Raw genomic sequence first — 20516 nt, 5'->3', positions numbered from 1 at the left:
TGTCTACACGGACAAGCTGTGACATTTCTCATGGTAAACTGCACCCTTCGCTCGCAATTATTTTGGGGGTCGCGGCCTGAAAAGGTTGAGAACCACTGGTCTAGGTGATGATCCAAGGGGGACGTCGTAACAGGAGGGAAATCATGGCATCATGTCTTTAAAATTCAACCCCAGCTCTGTTTTCCCGTTTCATTGTACATGTTTTGTTTCTGCTTTGGCAATGTAAACGTACTGTAGGTCTACGCTTTCTCATACCAATAAAGCCCCTTTGAGTTGAAATGAAAATTGAATTAGGAGAGAGAGAGAGAGAGAGAGAGAGAGAGAGAGAGAGAGAGAGAGAGACATCAGAGGAGAGAAGGGATGGAGAATATCAGAGAGATTTACTGCTCCTCCTAACCGCTACGATGGAGAGGCATAAAGAAAGTGAATGGATGATGTTATCTCTGCTAATATTGCCCACATTAATATTACCAGCCCAGATTATTAAGATGCAGCGTTGTGCGTCTGGCTGTCTGGCGGGAACGCTAATCGTTTTATGCACGCAACGCCGAAGTCCTGGGATGCTGCAAAGACACCTCGTATATGTACGCCGGTGGTTCTCACAGTGGGGGTCCTTGAGGGGACCCCTTAATAAGAGGTCCTTGAGGGGTGGCTCCATTACAAACACATCCATGTCATGGTTGTCCCACACAAGCCATCACACTCTGCTAAACAGATGTTATGCTTTTATGTGTTTTGCCAAGTCCCGGAAAAGATGCCCTGTGATTGGCCAGTGCAGTCACTTTGATTGGCACTTGTGCTGAATGCTCAACCCCAAAACATTATTTATGAGATTGTGGTGGCTTGTGTGGGACAACCAAGGCATGGATGTGTTAGTAATGACAACTAGTAACACATTCATGAAAAAGAAAATCACTTTTGAACACAACAAATAGTGTAAAAGTGATAGGCTTAATAGGCTCCACTCTAAGCTATGAGAGCTGCTGAGTTCTACTGGAGAAACTGGACAACAGGGGCATTTCTGCCTAATAGACCCCAGTCTTTTTGGATCAACATACAGCAAGTAGGAAAATGAGCCTAGAAGTGATTTAGGGCAGAGTTGTCCTTTAAAAGCCACAGTAGCCAGTGCAGTGAGGCCAGAACAGGGGTGATGTGCTCATATTTTCTGGCTCTAGTAAGAGCGCTAGGCTATACAGTAGCTGCAGTATTTTGGACAGGGTTGGAGGAGGTTCATTGCTATGGGTGCTTTGTCTTTAGCCTCGACTCTGCGGATACCACACACTGGCACACAGGGGGTTAATAACTCCCAGAGTGTAATTAGGAGCCAGAGCGTGATTATGAAGTGCCTTAAAGGTAATCAGTAAAATATGACAATTAATCCCAAAACAGCCAGACAACCATGGGGGATTTAAAGACACAGTGCTATAGGATGTCCGTACTTCTTCTGTTTCCCTTATAGTCTGGCAGATAACCTTGTATCTCCATATTTCAATACATGTTTTTTTTTTTTTCTTAAATTAATGCCCCACTCAAGTGTCACACAAAAGTAGCAAAAATAGCCGATCTTTAAGCTCAAGACGCGGCACGAAGGTGGCGTGGATGTGGCGCGAACACGGTCGTGGCACCCTTTGAGCTTGTAGATCGCCCATTTTTGCTGTTGTTATTGGAATCCTGAGAGGTAACAGTTTTGGACATATGAGGTTTCCACGCGTGGAAAACAGAAAGCCTGCAGTGCAATCACACACAGTGAGTATGAAGGCATACAAATATGATGTATACACATACACATGCACACACACACACACACACACACACACACACACACACACACACACACACACACACACACACACACACACACACACACACACACACACACACACACACACACACACACACAAGTCGCACACATGACGCGTAACACGCTGTGACACGAGAGGCGCGCGCTGCCATGCTGCCATGGATGTTTATGAATAATAGAAGTGTGAATATAATCTAATGTGTTGCAGCGCTTCTTGTCTTCCATCTCGCCTATAGCCCACAGTCCTGTCAGTCTCCTCACCTCCGTAGCGTGATATTAAATCACATTCAACAATGACAATTATTATTGCGGGGGTGGTGTACTGTATTGTACATCATTGGTTCTGATGTTTTCACGTCGAGGACCCACAAATGAATGTGTATTTGGCTATATTGGCACCCCATCTGAAATGATGTCTTGCCAGGGAGGGACAAGATTTGTGTTGTTAATGGGTTAATATAGAATCAAAATCCATTTAACCACTCTGCCGATCTTGTGCTTGTAGATGATATTTTCACGACACAAGTCGTTGTTTTGAAACATTTTTATGTGGTTCTAAGTGTGGTGCGGGGTCCTTACGTCGCCCAGGCGGAGGCAGGTGCCCAGGCTGTGGATGACGTCCTCGGCCAGGTCCGAGTGGTCCGAGTCCCACACCAGACCGATGCTCACGATCTCTGGGGAGTTCATCAACACCCTGCGGATCCGCAGCATCTCCCCACAGTTACTCTGTTAGAGAGAGAGAGAGAGAGAGAGAGAGAGAGTTCATCAACACCCGACGGATCCGCAGCATCTCCCCACAGTTACTCTGTTAGAGAGAGAGAGAGAGAGAGAGAGAGAGAGAGTTCATCAACACCCGACGGATCCGCAGCATCTCCCCACAGTTACTCTGTTAGAGAGAGAGAGAGAGAGAGAGAGAGAGAGTTCATCAACACCCGACGGATCCGCAGCATCTCCCCACAGTTACTCTGATGAGGAGGGAGAGAGAGAACACAACCACCTTAAAGACTACCCATCAAGTAAAGGTATCAATACTGCAATGTAGAAATACTCTGTTAGGGTAGGGTCACACCAAATTATGGCTGTCAGCTGATAAACTCTTTTTGTGCTTTTTGTACTCTTTTTTTGCAGCCAGCGGATTCTCCCCTTACATGTAAAAGTCTGGAAATAAAAATGTACTTGAGTAAATACCAAAATATTAGTATCAAAATGTACTTAAAGTACCAAAGGTAGAAAGTACTCATTATGCAAAATGTCCCATGTCACAATACCATTTCAGTAACTATTGTTTTGGTAAAGCCTATCTTGTTATGGTACAGCCCGTCCCAGAGGCCTTGGAGCCACACAGTATAACTCTGGTGTCTCACAATGCCTCGGGACAGAACTACTTTACCACTGACCAGAGTGTTAAACTATACTTCTGTCCATGATATCATGTTACATAAACTTGACCACCACTACCTAATACATTGTCTTGTCTCCTCATTGTCTCATTGATTGATCTGAATTCCACCACAAAACCAAACAAAAAGTGCCTTGTCTTTTAGTTCTACCGGATCTCTCTCTCGACCGGTCCCTGAATAGTTTAGTCATCACAGCGAAGGAAGGACAGGAGGAGAGGAGGAGGGAGGGATGGAGAGAGAGAGAGAGAGAGAGAGAGAGAGGGAGAGAGAGAGAAGCGTGATCAAACAGGGTTTTTCATCCTGTGCCACTGAGGGACAGAGTGTGACATTGCTAAAACCCTGCCTCGATCCGTTTGACAGAGCACGCGCGCGCACGCCACGCGCGCACATTCACAGACAAGCGCGCACTGTCACATGAACCTGCACAGTGTGACATCTACGACACTGAGATGAAAGCCATCAGGAGGGCCAGAGGATAGAGAGATACACGGACAGACAGACAGACAGACAGACAGACAGACAGTGTGCTGTGTGTGTCCCTTGGATGGGGGTCAGTGGGGGGTGGGGGGGACAGTTTGTCCCTTGGTAGAGAGACATATAGACATACAGAGAGAGAGAGAGAGAAGGGGGGGACAGTTTGTCCCTTGGGCCTTCTGTTAAGTTCAGAACCATGTGTTCCGAATCCTTCCTTTGAGTCATGACCCTCCGCAGAGCTGGTGCATGTACACACACACAAGTACAAACATGCACGCACACACACACACACACACACACACACACACACACACACACACACACACACACACACACACATGCACACGCATGCACACAGCACACACACATGCACCCCCTCTCTATATACACGCATGCACACAAACCTACCTGCACGCACGCGCATTGCTCATACACACACAGACGCACGCACACATACACACACAGACACACGCACGCACAGACACACACATACACGCGCGCGTGCGCACACACATCCAGGGCTGGCAGAGGGGAGCACGGAAACAGCCTGAGAACACCCTGGCAACCATACACTCTGCCAGAATACACAATCACAACACACAGCACACACGCACGCACACCCACACACACACACACACACACACACACACACACACACACACACAATGTGCCTTTGCGGGCAGAGGGCTGCCGTGCGCTGGCAGCACAGAGAAGGCAGGAAGGTATTCTGCCAACGCCTGGTTGTCAGCTCCCTGAAAGGGACGATCACTGCATGGGGCTGAACAGCACACACACACACACACACACACACACACACACACACACACACACACACACACACACACACACACACACACACACACACACACACACACACACACACACACGCACGCTATCTGTTACACAACATTGTGTTACACAACATTTGTTCGTTTCGTTCATTGTAGATTCTCTGAGTTACAAAATGCATGAATCAACACTGACGATTATACTTTGCAAATATTGTGAAAATAGCAGATTTTACAAGCTACAGTACAGGCAAATGTTTTGATCAGGTTTTATACTATATAGTATAGTTTTATTTTCATTTTTAAGCAATAATGGTATTTTTCTTTTCTTCTTATTATTTTTAGGTATTAAAAAGGTATTAAAAATCCTTAAATTGTCACTTCACTATCATCATGTAGGTCAGGTTGAGAACCACTTTATTAACTTATAGCAGGGCTCTTCAACGTTTTCAGGCCAAGGACCCCTTAGTTGAGAGAGAGATGAAGCAGGGACCCCCTCAACCTTTTCATAGATTCCATATAGTTTCATCGTTTGACCACACAATCATCAGTGTATTTTGGATTCATGTCAATTTGTGTTTTCAAATATTTAACCACTTGAACCGTCAATACTTAATAAACTTGACCTTTCACTCTGTACTTGGTCTGCTCTTTTTCCCCTGTGCACCAAACCTCTTTGCCGAAAATAGCTAATCTACAAGCTCACAACGCCTCGCAGCTTGAAGATTCTCAGATGCAATCCATGCATTCATCTTCAGTAGACGTATTGTTGTAACGTTGGGCTTCCTCAAAGTATTGATCAGTTGATTCAGGAAGGCTGCCGCTCGAGTCCTTACAGCTACCAATGAAGTGGTATCATCACTCCAGTTCTTAAATATTTACACTGGCTCCCTGTATGCCAAAGAATCAATATCAAAACACTACTGTTCTGCTCTGTGAAGCGTCCAATGGTTTAGGGCCCCAAACATACCGGTTGTACTCAAAATTATTCAACCCCCCTCGGCAAATCTGCTTTTATTGGCTAAATCCACAAACTGACAACTGAATGAAATAAATAAATCATACAAGAACAATGTAAATAGCTCAACAAAAGTAACATTTGTTGTGTTTTAGTTTTTCCCAAATTCAATGCTAAATGCCACTTTCAATGCCACTTTCACTTTCAATTATTCTACTCTTTTACTGCCTATGACTAGGTTGTCCGTTGCGCCTATGACGAGCTGTCAATATGCTGTAATTGCTATAAAACAATTAAAGTATGATCGCCGAACCGCCATTTTTTCCCCGCATTAAACAACGTTAAACTCACTTACGCCACTCAATTTACCATTCACTTTATGCATGTGCATAACCTGGCCTCTAATGATACAATTACAGTACTCAAGTAAAGACATTTAGCACTTTTCCCAGCACTGTGAGAGAGACTAACAGCGCTCTAGTGAGGAGCAGCAGAATGGCCATCAGCATTCACACCGTGAATAAGCTAATGGTGTTCATAGCCGGGATGCAGAGGGGAGCTCTGAGAGGGATAGAGGGATGGGGGGGGAGGAAGGGGGGCAGCTGCTTTGGCGATGCCCAGAGAAGAGGCTCTTTGTGTGGACACTTTGGCAGAGAGCAGTGGGTGTGCTGGGTCTTTTCAACCGGCAGCACTTTCCCATGTGGCCGCAGGACTGACACAGCTCTGCAGCACACAAGTGAACATCTCTCTCTCTCTCTCTCTCTCTCTCTCTCTCTCTCTCTCTCTCTCTTTCTCTCAATTTCACTCCCGCCGGACGTTGGTAACAACAAACAATTCATGCATTTCCAGGGATCTGGCAACGTTGTCTGTGTACAAAACAAATCCTCTATGAAAAGAACTGTGCTCTCCATTTGAAGCTGACAACAACACCAGTTCAACCTCTCTCTATGTCCTCCCGAGATATTCCCCCCACCCCGTTCACCATCACCACCAACTGCACCAACTCTAGCTATCTATCTACCCCTCTCTCTCTCTCTCTCTCTCTATGGGACAGGCTCTCAGGGCCTGCTCGAAAAGTGTCCGCGGTCTTCTTCTTGTGTCAATGCATCATTTTTTAGTTTTTGTTTTTGGGGCTTTTGTGCCTTTATTGATAGGCCAGTAGACTGACAGGAAATGTGGAGAGAGAGAGATGCATGGGAGAGACACGCAGCAAATGAAGGTCGTCGGGATCAGGATTCGAACCCGCAAAAATTAACGCCGTCAGGCATCAGAGTGTATGTGGTATGCTGCCTACCGGTCCAGCCACATGCAGCATACCGTAGGCGGTATGCGGCTGGACCGCTAGGACAGAGGGTGCCCGTGTCAATGCATAATTGTAACCATCAGTAGAGGGGTGTGGTCTTATTATGTGTCAGTACATCAATATGCATGAGCGTGCGTGTGTGTGTGTGTGTGTGTGTGTGTGTGTGTGTTTGTGTGTGTGCGTGCGTGCGTGCGTGCGTGCGTGCGTGCGTGCGTGTGTGTGTGCGTGCACACTCACAGGGCAGTTGCGCAGGTCTCCCATGTTGCTGGCGTTGCGGAGCAGTTCTCCGAACATGTCAGGCGTTGGCTTCTCTCTGCACTCCAGCATCCTCACCGCCTGGTTACTGGAGCACGCACGCACGCACACACACGCACGCGCGCACACACACACACACACACACACACACACACACACACACACACACACACACACACACACACACACACACACACACACACACACACACACATACGTGTATAGACATTGTGAATGGGGGGGACACATAATTTGCACAGACCTGAGGAAACTAAGACTGAAACGTAAAGACCCCCCAAAATGACTTTATTTTTTTTTCTATCATTATTATTCACAACATGGAGACTTGAGTTCATGGAAATATTTTCTCTGTTTCTTTTTGTCACATTCCTAAGCCATTAATTTGAGGAGACTCTTTGCGTCTCCATAGGGAACAAAGCAGGCTCTTTGTGTCTCCATAGGGAACAAAGCAGGCTCTTTGTGTCTCCATAGGGAACCACTGCTGGTCATCAAAATTATTGGCTTAATACTGTAGGAATGCGACAAAAACAAAAAAAGAAATACATGAATTCAAGTGAATAATCGATAGGAAAAAAGAGTACTATCCCTTTAAACAGTATAATCATAAAACAGCTGAGGAGATCTCATCTACAAATGCATACTTTAAACTATAGCGACTGAAAACATAACATGTTTATGAAAAGATTACTAAGATAATAAAATCAAGCGTAAAGTTCGCCAAAACCTTGTAGAGATTAACACTAAGATTCAAATGTCTAGACCAGGGGTTCCCAAACTTTTTTGTCTCAGGGCACCCCATACATTTTTTTTATCCGAGGCACCCCTACATTATAATTTTCACTCCCAGCACCTTATATTTATAGCATATCGTCGTTGTCGGGTGGAAACCTTGTATGTCCAAAACCGTATAGGTTCCGGACGGAACCATGTTTATTTAATACCGGAGGACAAGGTCCCCCTATGGGATAACAGCGCCATCTGGCGCTGCAACAGAGTAAAACTCATAAGCTCCCGTACGAGAAATATCATTTGTCGGGAGGGCTGTCAATCACAAACGAGGGCACCGCCCCCGAGTGTATATAAGCCCTGCGGGCTATCATAACTTCCTCTAAAGCCGCACCTCTGCGCCCGCAACTAGCGAACCGAGGGGCTTTATTCGGGGGACCTTGTCCTCCGGTATTAAATAAACATGGTTCCGTCCGGAACCTATACGTTTATTGTCATACCTCCAGACAAGGTCCCCCTATGGGACTCATACACTCCCCGAGAAGCCATGAACCGACAAGACTGTCGTGTACACCGACCACACCCGGAAGGAGGTCCCGTCAACCGACGTGACCCCTATCAGGACTGATCCGACCCAGACCCACAGGGCCTGGGCGTGTTCAGACAGAAAAAGACCCTGACAGACCGAGGCCTGCCTTATGCACTAAGGGCAGACACAGGTCCACCTTATAAAATTGCAATAATATAAGGGAAAAACTCAGGGTCCCCCCCCACGTATCCTAGAGACAGCAGCATGCTATCTCCGGAAGGGGAGAGAGCCGCCCCACTACATAGTAGGAAAGGCAGCAGCACCCAGAACCGTATGCGCCATAGCAGAAGGCGCAACGTCCAGGTGATAGTAGGTCGCAAAGGTGGACGGCGAAGACCAATTCGCCGCTGCACAAATCTCCTCAATGGAGACACCTTTGGACAAAGCCCAAGAGGTAGACACACCCCTAGTACTGTGGGCCTTAAGTGCTTCCGGCACTTCAGACCCAGACCGGGTGTAAGCCAACCTAATTGCATCCACAAGCCATCTCGACAGAGTGGGCTTGGACACCGCTTTCCGTTGACGGGCATTCATGACCACGAAAAGCTGAGAAGTAGACCTGCTGTCCACCGTCCTATCACAGTAGGCCTTCAGGGCCCTAACTGGACAAAGACAATGAAGACGCCTATCCTCCTCTGATGCAAACGGAGGAGGATGGAAAGCCGTCAAAACAACAGGTTCCTTCGGGACCACCCGGTTCTTAGGAATAAAACTCAAATGAGGTTTAAGAAGAACCTTGGAGTCATTATTGAGAAACCTCATACAATCAGGGCTCACAGAGAGCGCACGAAGGTCGCTCACACGCTTAGCCGTAGACAAGGCAAGCAAAAGAGCTGTTTTGAAACTTAAATGTTTCAAAGAGGTCCTCCCAATCGGTTCAAAGGGTGCCTTGCAAAGGCCCTCAAGAACCACTTGTAGATCCCACACAGGAAACAAGGCTCTAGTCACAGGTCTCAAATGGTCAACACCATGCATGAACTGGACCACCTCAGGGATTTTAGAAAGGCCTTTACCTGCCACCCCCAGGTGGCAGGCATCAATAGCCGCTAAATAACCCCTCAGTGTAGAGAACGCCAGACCAAGGTCCAGGCGGTCCTGCAGGAAATCTAACACCCTCTGGGCCGAAGCTATATGAGCCACCACAGGTGGCTCCTGTAGCTCACACCAGTCCAAAAAGGCATTCCACCTTCCATCATACACAGCCCTAGTAGAGGGGGCTCTAGCACTCTGAATAGTGGCTACAACCGTCGGTGAGAAGCCTGCTGCGAGCAGGTTCTCCCTCTCACGGGCCAAACCCACAGGTCTAGGCCCCGTGGGTCTGGATGGAAGATCTCGTCCCCTGCCTGGCGCAGCAGATCCCTGTGCAAGGGAAGCCGCCAAGGGGGTCGAGAGAGCAGTGGGGTGATCAGAGACCTCCACACTCCCCTGGATGGTGTCACCAGAAGAACCTCCTGGTTGGAACATCTGATCCTCTCCAGAGTGGGAAGGATCAGTTCCAGGGGTGGAAACGTGTAGAGAAGACCTTGTGGCCATTCGTAAGCAAACGCGTCCGTCCCCAGAGGAGAAGGTCCCCTCACTGAGAAGTAAAGGGGGCACTTCGCGTTCTCCTGGGAGGCAAAGAGATCGACTCGAGGTCGACCGAACCTGGAGAAAATCTGCCTCACCACCGCAGGGTGGAGAGACCAATCCTCGTAACGAGGCTCCCCCCTGGACAACAGATCGGCGGCGCCGTTCTGAAGGCCCGGGACATGGGAGGCTCTGATGGACCTCAACCGAGGCAAGCACCAGAGGGTCATCTCGCGCGCCAGCTGATCCAGCGTACGCGAGGAGAGGCCGCCCTGTTTGTTGAGATAAAACAGGGCCGCCGTGTTGTCCGTCCTGACCAGGACATGGCAACCCCGGAGAAATGGTTCGAAATGCTTGAGCGCCAAGTAGATCGCCATTAACTCCAGATAGTTGATGTGGTACTCCAACATGGCCTGGGTCCAAAGGCCCCTGGCTGAGCGCCCCTCGTGGGTGGCGCCCCACCCCGAGCGGCTGGCGTCTGTGGTGATCACCCTGCGTGACACCACTTCGCCCATGGAGACCCCACTCGTCAACAACGCCTGGTCCCTCCATGGGACCAGAGCGTCCATGCAGACCTGGCTGACTGTCACCTTCCTGTACCCTTGCAGGGAAGGAATCCTGAGCGCCAGTGACCACCGCTGGAAAGGTCTCATATGAAACCTGCCCAGACGCAGAAGTTGCACCGCTGACGCCATCAGCCCAGTCAACTTCATGCACTCCTTGTACCTGACCACCTGGTTCAGTCGGAAGGAGCCGAGACAAGTCAGAAACCTGTCCACCCTCTCCGGGGAGAGGCGAGCGGACATGGTGGCCGAGTCCAGAGATATTCCTATAAAGGAAATCTGCTGGGAGGGTGACAACATGCTTTTGCCAAAATTGACGTTGAAACCCAAGGCCTTCAGATGTGACAACACCAGATTGGTATGGCGCGCCGCTTCTGAGCAGGAGGCGGCGGAAATCATCCAATCGTCTATGTAGTTCGCCAGCCTGACTCCCTGATGCCTCAGTGGAGCAATGGCTGCCTCGGTCACTTTCACGAAAACCCGAGGGCTCAGGGAAAGACCGAAAGGGAGGACCGTGTACTCGTACAGGCGCCCCTCGAAGGCGAACCGCAGGAACTTCCTGTGTGGGGGATAAATGAGGATGTGCTGATAAGCGTCCTTCAGATCCACTGAACAGTGGAAATCCCCCTGTCTCACTGATCTCATCAGTGACTCTGACGTCAGCATCCTGAATTTGAACTTTTTCAAGTGCTTGTTCAGAGCACGTAAGTCCATAATCGGACGCAGCCCCCCATTCTTTTTTCTGAACCAGAAAATAACGGCTCCAGAAGCCTAAACGGCTCTGGTCGCGTGATAACTCCACTATAGCGCCCTTGCGCAATAGTGAGTCTATCTCCTCCCTCAAGGCATCCGCTTTCAAGCCGCGGGCTCGAGTATAAATAACCTTGCTGGATAGGGAGGGTATTTTCGCGAACTGTAGTCTGTAGCCCCGTGTCACCGTCCGAAACACCCAGTGATTCGGATTGCAACGCTTCCATTGCTCTGCACACTGTGCTAACGTGTTGCTGAGCAACGGAGAAGCCTTGGGGTTGTACCGCCTGAGCGGAACTACTGGGCCGGGAGGGAGAGGTTCCGTATCCGGGCACGTATCCGTATCCGCTAGACGCCGGGCCGGAAGGCGCGGAGACACCGGCGGAAAGAGCGTTTCCGTTTCCGGTACGCTTATTTCCGTATCCGGTGGGAGACGAACACGTGACCTCCAAGAAGCCTCGCTTGTTAAAAATACAGGCGGCACATAGCGTGGAGCCCGGGGGACAGGGTTCATCGCATAAGTAACATAATCCCCGGCTCGGGGAATTGTATTTACGTTTATAACCTGTGCTAAGGCCTTTATATGCTTCCTTGCGGGAAGACGAGGCCGACCCTGGGTGATATGTGTTGGCTTCTTCCCTGACGCTAAGACCAAACTCCTGTCCTGAACTAGAGTCGGCATAACAGTGCCGCTCGGTGGAGACAGAGGGGTATTGCACACTAGTGAGACCATACCATTGTGAATAGGAATTAGCTTGTCTGGGAACATTTTGCAAAGAGAAATATTCTGCTTGTAACCTGTCTGCGTGACTGGAGGAAGCGATTTTTTCTGAGTGGAAAGAAATTCCAGCCTGGACTTCTCTACACTGGCTAAATTCATGCAAAATGGGGTCGTCTGTACTAAAGCAGGTGGGTTTGAAATAAACAGGCATTGTTTTATCAACACACTTTTTAATACAGGCACTGGAGGAGAGCACAGAGGAGGAATAAACATTGATTTCTTTGCATAAGAAAAATTGTTCATATTGTCCAAACGTCTGCGCTTGCAAGGGGGGGTCCCCTGAATTTTCAGGGGGACCCCGCCAGAGTCCAGTGTCACTTTCGCGGCGGCTTCCCACAGGCTTTGTGGGAGCTGGCCGGTATCCCGTGCCTGGGAGGGTGGCGGGATTGAGAGCGGGCCTGAGCCCCCGCTGCAGTGCGAGGGGGTCCCGCGGAGGAAGAAGAGGGGGTCCTAGGGGGATTGTTCTGTTTCCCCTGCTTGGAGGAAGAGCGCCCCCTGTCAGCCTGACCAGGGGCCTTGCTCCATCCCTGTCTCTTTTCCTTTCTGGGTACCTGGGGGTCCGTCGTGGCCTCCAGGAGCTCCAGAGTGATCTTCTTATCCGCCACCTCCTGGCGGAGAAGCTCCAGTCCACCGCCCATGAGGGAGGTAGGGTGGCCGGGGAGGTCTTGCAGGACCTTCTCGGTCTCCTCTCCGGAACTGCCAGGACACTTTACCTTATCCAGCCACCTGGCACGTTCCGCCTGGATGCAGTAATCCATGCCGTGTCCAAGCCACTCGATTGCGTGGACATTCAGGTCCATCAGCATGCGCAGCGACTTGTCCATTTCCTCCACCAACACGTCAGGCACCTCCCGCATCTCGCTAAGGAGGCGCCTGGTGGAGAAAAGCAGCAGCTGGGTGGCGTTCATCGTCCTGGCTGCCAGCGCGGATGCTCTGTAAGAGTTCCTAACCCTGGAAGACTGCTTGTCGTCAAAGGGGATGGCAAACCCAGGAGGCTTCTTACCCACGGCCAGATTGAGGGGAGGGCGGCCTCCAGGACCGGTCCGCTCATGACCTGGCTTGAGGCTCCCGACAAGGGACTGGGCCATCAGCTTGTCCATGGGAGGGCACAAGGGGATTCCCGCCTTCTCTGCGTCGCGGCAATCGACCAGGAAGGGGAGCTTGGGGGGGTCCTTGTGTGTAGTCCAGGTTGAATGCAGGGCCTCTGCAAAGCCTGGGACCAGTGGGAGCTTTTCCATCCGAAGCGGGGGAGAGGAATCCACATCCTGGCCAAGGAGGGGAATCCTAGCCCGTGGTCCGAGTGGCGCGTCTCCGAGCGGCAGCTCCAGGCCACAACGGATGGTAGCACGTTCCAGCACCGAGAGCTCGTCCATGGGGATGGAGTCTGGGTCTTGTGCCGCTGCCCCTCTCGCCCCAGCCGGCATGGAAGGGGGGAGAGAGGCAGAAGGGGCTTGGGAGGACGCGGCGGAGGTGGAAGCCTCGGCATGAGGAACCACCCTGGCCGCGCCTCCGCCCTGTCCGGAGGGGAAAGAGGACTCGTCCTCCTCCGAGTACTCACCCTCCGTGTCCACCTCCTCCATGTCGTAGTCCTCTAGCTCCGGTTCGTCTCCGTCGCTAGCATGCCAGGAGACGGGGCTAGGTGGCCGCATAGCCCGTAGCTGGGGGACGGAGAAGGAGAGAGGAATGTCACCGACGACTAGAGGGTGGAATTCTTTGGGGGGGACGGTCCAGGTTGCAGCTGGCGGTGGAGCAACGTGGGCGGTCTTGCATGTTCTCTTCTTGGGCACGGCACCAGTCGAGCCCGTCGGAGAAACAGCAGTGGAAACAGGGGCCGCAGACCCGCTAGCAACGGGGCTACCGAAGCTAGCTGAGGGCGAGGCCGCTGGAGGCCTAACCACGTGGCGAGAAGCAGCGCTGTGGCGTGCAGCGCTGTCCGGCACACGAGGAGAGGTGTCTGGGAGGGATCCGGCGGAGACCGTGGTGTGAAGGCCGTAACCAGCGCCAGCGATCTCACAGCGGGCCTCGAGGGCTGGAACATCATACTGGAGGCAGTCAGTACAGTTCACCCCCGTGGCCGGGGCCGGAGGGGACAGAGAGGCCAAGGCGTGTCCTACCCCCATGCAGACAATGCAGAACGGATGAGTATCTTCATTGGCGATGAGGCCTTTGCAGCTGGGAAGGCCGCACTTCTTCGGTACCCTAGCTAGCAGGTTGCTAACTGTGGGCCGACGAGCTGCCATCGTGAGCTAACCGAAGCTAAGCGAAGCTAAGCTAAGGCAGGGAGACACGTGGCAGAACGTACAGAGAAGAAGTAAAGACTCAAAGCGAAAGTGAAGAAAAAGACCGAACTGTAGGAAGAATAGAAGTAGAAAACGTACGGGAGAATAATCTATAAAGGCCAGTGGCCGACTTCCTAGCCGACGCTTAGGCTAAACTTTAAAGAAAATTATACTTATAGCCCTTACCCGTTCAAAGATATGAGCTCCGAAATGATGTGCAGTGTGTGGGTTATGGTATGTGCACTGTGCACACAGTATATGAGGGATGGAAAGTAACTTTAACTGGTGCTTGCATGCTAATATGTAGGAGCATCAATGTAAGAAATACCCGTTCCATTTAACGGCTACAGAGATACTGTGTACCGATCTGCATGATTTTTGGACAACATCTGTAACAGGGCCAGAACCCCCCCCCCCCCCCCCCCCCCCCGCCCGCCCGCCTGCACACACACACACACACTCCCCCCTCCCCCCCCGTGTGTGTGTGTGTGTGTGTGTGGGGGTTTGTGTGTGATTGTGCTAATGGCCTGAACAACAGCGCCCCTCCCTTAACATGTGTGGTCACAAAAGGTACTGTAGGCTAAATAGATATAGATACACCATAAAAATGCTATTATACAGCATACGATTTGTGAAAGTGACAAACGGGCTTCACAGTTATGTCAGGTGTGTTCATATGCTGATGGTGATGCGATTTCAGATCAATTGCTCCAGCCACCGAGGAGAAACGCTGTTTCATACAGACAGACACTCACTCACTCACTCAGACATTCGCAAAATTATAGTATAGATATGGCTGAGTTCGCGACACTCTAGTTGCAGGTAAGCAGAGGTGCGGAAGAGGAAGTTATGATAGCCCGCAGGGCTTATATACACTCGGGGGCGGTGCCCTCGTTTGTGATTGACAGCCCTCCCGACAAATGATATTTCTCGTACGGGAGCTTATGAGTTTTACTCTGTTGCAGCGCCAGATGGCGCTGTTATCCCATAGGGGGACCTTGTCTGGAGGTATGACAATAAACGTTCGTTTTGTATTTATCATCTATACAATGTACTAGTGAAAACAGCAGATCTACAAGCACACAACGCCTCGCATCGCGAGGCGTTGTGTGCTTGTAGATCGGCTGTTTTCACTAGTTTTGTGCGACAGTCTTGTATGATGAAGCAGGGCTTTGCTTTACCAAAAGACATACACATTTGAAACTTGGAGAAACAAGGTTTCTGCCCGACAGTGACGATATTTTAGTGATTATGTTGTGAGGAAAACGTTGAGATAATAGCCATTTTGGTTAGAACTGACTGAAAATAACGTTGTACTTCAAATTTAAAATGATACTAAATATATTTTTAAGTGTCCAAATAAATTCAAAGTATTATCAAATTATCTCGCGGCACGCCTGGACTGCCGTCGCGGCACCCCAGGGTGCCCCGTCACCCACTTTGAAAACCCCTGGTCTAGACACCAGTACAAGGGTTGTAATTAATAGAGAAGAGAAGTCATGTTGTGGGTGAACTACTCCTTTAAGTCCTCTGTTGACTAAGTGGTTTTTGTGTATTTCCACAAATACAGTCACGATATGAACCCCCGGGGGATTTCTTTCTTCTGTTTTTCCTGGACTCGCTCTTAGCGGTTTGGAAGTAAATTGTGTTGTATTGATTTGTCATATTCATGTTGCTTAAACATGAGACTTTGTGTTGGCAGAAATCCCCTCCGCACAGATTAGTCTTGTCTACCGAGTGTCCCGGAGATGATCGCACCAGATTACCACAAGAACATAAACAGCGTAATCCCTATACATACTTAAACATAAACAACATAATCCCTACATACTTAGGACACACAATATGGCGTATTGGAATTGGATATGGAATACAATCGTGTCTGTCGAGTGGAAACCAAAAACATTCAGCACTTGAACCTAGCATCCATATTCTGGAGGGGAAATAGCAGATCTACAAGCTTACAAGGCGTTGATCGCCTGTACTGTAGATTGGCTATTTTTGACAAAGAGGTTTGGAGGGGATAAAAGGGAAGATCAAGTATAGAGCCAAAGGTCAAGTTTACTAAAGTATTGAGGGTTTAAGTTGTTTACACAACACTGATGACAGTGCTGTCAAACAAGTCTATGACGCCATCTAGCCACCTGTTTCCGCAGGAATTTACAGCAGAATTATAAGTGGGGCACATCCAGAGAACAACTGACATACAAGCTCACGGCGCGTCGCAGATGCAACCGTCGCGACGCCGGAACTGCCGCCCACCTTCTGCCGCAAAGCACTTGTGGAAAAAGTCTATGAAAAAGATTAATCAATAACACAATTGTAAACAATATACTGTATGTATCGGGGGCCACTGCTTCATCTCTCTCTCTCTGAGCTAAGTCATTGGCCTAAATGTTTAGTTTTTTTAACCTTGAAGACCCCTGATGTAGAGAATTTCCTCAAATACGCGGCTGCGCTCCGCGTCCATAAAAGAAGACAGAATGGAGTCATTGAAGAGATGAATTATAAAGGACTGTGTTGTTTAAAAGTGAGATCAATTCCAATACCAACTAAACGAAATGAAGCGTAACGGAAAAACAAACCGTGTACGCTTCAAAAACGAACGCTGTATCGACAGTAGACCAAAGAAAATTCAAGCTAACTTCTCATATCTCATATACTGGCTGTCTCAGCGTTTCACTGGTATTGATTCTTTTTCTGAAAACCTAATTTACGGCTGCCATTGCGGTTTATTCGATATATGGTTGAATTCTTAATGATTTGGATTAGAAATAAGGCAAGGCAAGTTTATTAGTAAAGCACTATCATAGATAGAGAGATAGAAAGATAGAAATATAGATACAAGTTAATATTGTGGCACACATACCGTATAAGGGCGGCAGTGGCTTCCCGGAGGGTTCCCATGTTCGACCCCGGGCTCCCCTAGAGTTAGCGTCGAAGTGTCCTTGATGAGCAAGACTCTGAACCCCTAGTTGCTCCCAGTGAGCAGGTTGGTGCCTTGCATGGTTTCCTCCGCCATCGGCGTATGAATGTGTGTGTGAATGGGTGAATGTAATAATGCACAATCTCTGTAAAGCACCTTGGATAAAGGCGCTATATAAATGCACCATTTACCACACAGTGCTGTATACTGTGTGCGTGCATGCATGCGTGTCTGGCTGTGTGTGTGTGTGTGTGTGTGCGTGCGTGCCTGTGTTTATGTGCACGCGCTGAAGCATTCCTTGAAGGATAACAATTAGAGTGCGTTCTCGCTCTCTGGTCCTCCATGTCTCACGCCCACGTTCACTCTGTTCTCTTTAGTGACATACAGCAAAAACCACTCCACATCCATGTACACCACCCCTCTTCACCCCCCTCCCCGCATACACACACACACACACACACACTCAGCCTCATCGCAGACTGACTCCTAGGAGATTTGGTCCATCAGTGGCGAGTAGTAACAGTTACATTTACTTAACCAAGTTAGAACGGGAACGCATACAGTATCTTTGTCACCACTTTAGCCATTATTTTGTGCTTTAACTATAAAGAAATAGCAGATATACAAGCTCGCCGCGCTGCGAGCTTGTAGATCTGCTATTTTTGAAAAGTCATGAAAATCTATGCAAGTCTTTGAACATGTTGACCAGATTCTATAAGTGTCTTCTAAATCCTTCTAAGGTTTTTTGAAAAACCTATGTTTCTATGTCAGTGATTCTCAAACTTTTTCATGTCGGGGACCCCCAAAATGATATGTATTTGGCCACGGATCCCCATCTCAAAATATGTTGTTCCAGGGACCCCCCAGAAGCAAATATTTGAGTTACAAATATTTGCTTTTAAAAAAGATATATTCAAAGATTTGCCAAAAATGACAAGATTTTTCAAAAATAGCAGATCTACAAGCTCGCAGTATATCTGCTATTTTTCAATAGTTAAAGCATTAACTGATTCTAGGCCTAAATGGGTTAAATGGCTGGAGCCTGGGACTGGCTTAGCTTCCTGTGTGTCTAAGAATTGATTTATAAAAAAAATGGTCTGTGATGTTTTGAATGGTTTTAGTGGCCAAAATCCATTTTTCTGATCTTGTACGATAATATCATGAACCATCCACATCTCCCAAGTCAGCTGGGAAAGCTTTGCTTTAAAGATGCAGTGCCATGATTTTTCTCCCCCCTAAAACATGAGTATCAGGTGCCACTTCTGGCCGATTTTTTAAAACACATTTTTGGACACTGCTCCTACAGATTTGGCCCTAAAATCACGCAAATCGGTACACAGTATGTCTACACTCATGTCATCAACATGGATCTGTCCCATATAGCGCCACCATCAGGCCGATTTTTTCAAACACATTTTTGGACACTGCTCTTACAGATTTTGCACCAAAATCACACAAATCGGTACACAGTATGTCTACACTCATCTCATCAACATGGATCTGTCCCATATAGCGCCACCATCAGGCCGACTTTTTCAAACACATTTTTGGACACTGCTCCTACACATTTTGCCCTAAAATGATGCTGCGACCTGACTTTCGCTTATCTCCCGATTAGGGAGTCTTACTGGTGATTATACTAGGAGGAAGATCTTTTCCAAAAAAGTGTACAGAAAGAGTACACATTTGTTTTTTATGTGGCCACAGCCACCAGTTCATTAAGTATGCCTGGTTGTCATGGTGGGTGGTACACACAGGGTGTCAGCCTCCAGGAAGAAACCCCAAATACAAAGGGAATACATAATTGCTCATAACAACCTCACCAGGGGGTCTCATGAAATACTGTCAACCTCCTACACACGTGAAAAACTGAAAAAGAACAAAACTATGCCACCACCTCTCTAACTCCCTAGATTAGAACAAAACAAAACTAAAACTAAAATGTAATGGGGGAAGCACCAGTTGTTGTTTTATTTTTATTTTTATGCATCCACATACAGTACTGTATCTGGAACAACTGCAGGTCTGCTGCCACTCACATTTCTTTTAAAACAAAAGATGTCTCTGTTTGCCGCAAGCCTTTGATTGAGTTATGTTTTCTCTTTTCTGTTCTCTTCTGCACTTTAACTGTATCTGTAACATGTTTTACTTCTTTAGTTTTATGCCTCACATAATCTCATTGTAAAATTGTGTTTCCTTTGCTTGGTATACTGTGCAGGGAAGTGCATATAGGATGTTAGAGAAAATATTGAAAATAGCAGACATCCAAGCTCACAACGGGTCTGCTATTTTCGGTGCTTGGCACCACTCTGAACTAAGCATAATCAAGTCAATACTGGAGGTGTGGCGTATAGCGGCATGGATTTCTACACAGAGAGGGCAATTCTTTCTACATAAGAAGATGCTGCATTCAAGTTCAGGAGAGTTTGGACGAGGCAGTTCTCTTGAATGCTGCCTTCAGGTATGGCATGGAAAGGAAGGCAGAGAGACAGACGGATAAAAGGGCAGAGGCTCAAGCCCCCTTTGATGTCTATGTGTGCACGTGCCTGGTTCTGTGTAAAGAACATTGAATCGCCTTGTTGTTGAAATATATGCGGTAAAAAGATTTAATTGCCTTGCCTTGCCTTTGGTGGAGGTTTGTTTGGGTTGTGTACTGTAGTTACCTTGCATTGATGGAACTCCAAAGGTGGGCGCGAGAAATCTAAAATAATTGCCCCATCGATTGAAAATATGCTCCTTATCGACGTACTGCTCTGGAGGTTCTCTTTTAGCCCATAAGAGAAGGCAAACAATGCAGATTCTGACAGGGCACGGGTGCCAACACTCGGTGCCGCGCTGTGAGCTTGTATATCTGCTATTTTTCAATAGTTAAAGCATAAAATAATGATACACAATAATGTGTACCCGTTCTAAATGGGTTAAAAGATGGGGACCCGGGGAGTTAAGATTTCATAGTCTCAACAAAAGACACTGGTGTCTACATAATGACAAGAAAGAGACACTGGTGTCTACATAATGACAAGAAAGAGACACTGGTGTCTACATAATGACAAGAAAGAGACACTGGTGTCTACATAATGACAAGAAAGAGACACTGGTGTCTACATAATGACAAGAAAGAGACACTGGTGTCTACATAATGACAAGAAAGAGACACTGGTGTCTACATAATGACAAGAAAGAGACACTGGTGTCTACATAATGACAAGAAAGAGACACTGGTGTCTACATAATGACAAGAAAGAGACACTGGTGTCTACATAATGACAAGAAAGAGACACTGGTGTCTACATAATGACAAGAAAAAGACACTGGTGTCTACATAATGACAAGAAA

General features: G+C 48.2%; 1 protein-coding gene across 7 annotated transcripts in view; it reads right to left on the bottom strand.

The window, feature by feature from the left end:
• The window catches only part of LOC308303843 (ubiquitin carboxyl-terminal hydrolase 54-like), a 122300-nt gene that overhangs the window by 53785 nt on the left and 47999 nt on the right, over nt 1-20516 (bottom strand). For all 7 annotated transcript variants that reach the window (XR_013963024.1, XR_013963025.1, XR_013963026.1 and 4 more), the window contains exons 6-7: nt 6962-7067; nt 2381-2527 (exon numbers count right to left, since the gene is read on the bottom strand). Coding sequence is in view for 4 of the 7 variants with exons in the window: in XM_080748337.1 (XP_080604463.1) it covers nt 2381-2527; nt 6962-7067 (253 nt within the window). In the remaining 3 variants the exon portion in view is untranslated. The remainder of the gene's footprint in view (nt 1-2380; nt 2528-6961; nt 7068-20516) is intronic.

This window comes from Nannobrachium achirus, assembly GCF_963921795.1.
Source record: "Nannobrachium achirus genome assembly, chromosome: 18".
NCBI lineage: Eukaryota > Metazoa > Chordata > Actinopteri > Myctophiformes > Myctophidae > Nannobrachium > Nannobrachium achirus.
The sequence above is the reverse complement of the archived record's forward strand: the minus strand, read 5'-3'. Positions and strand labels throughout refer to the sequence as shown.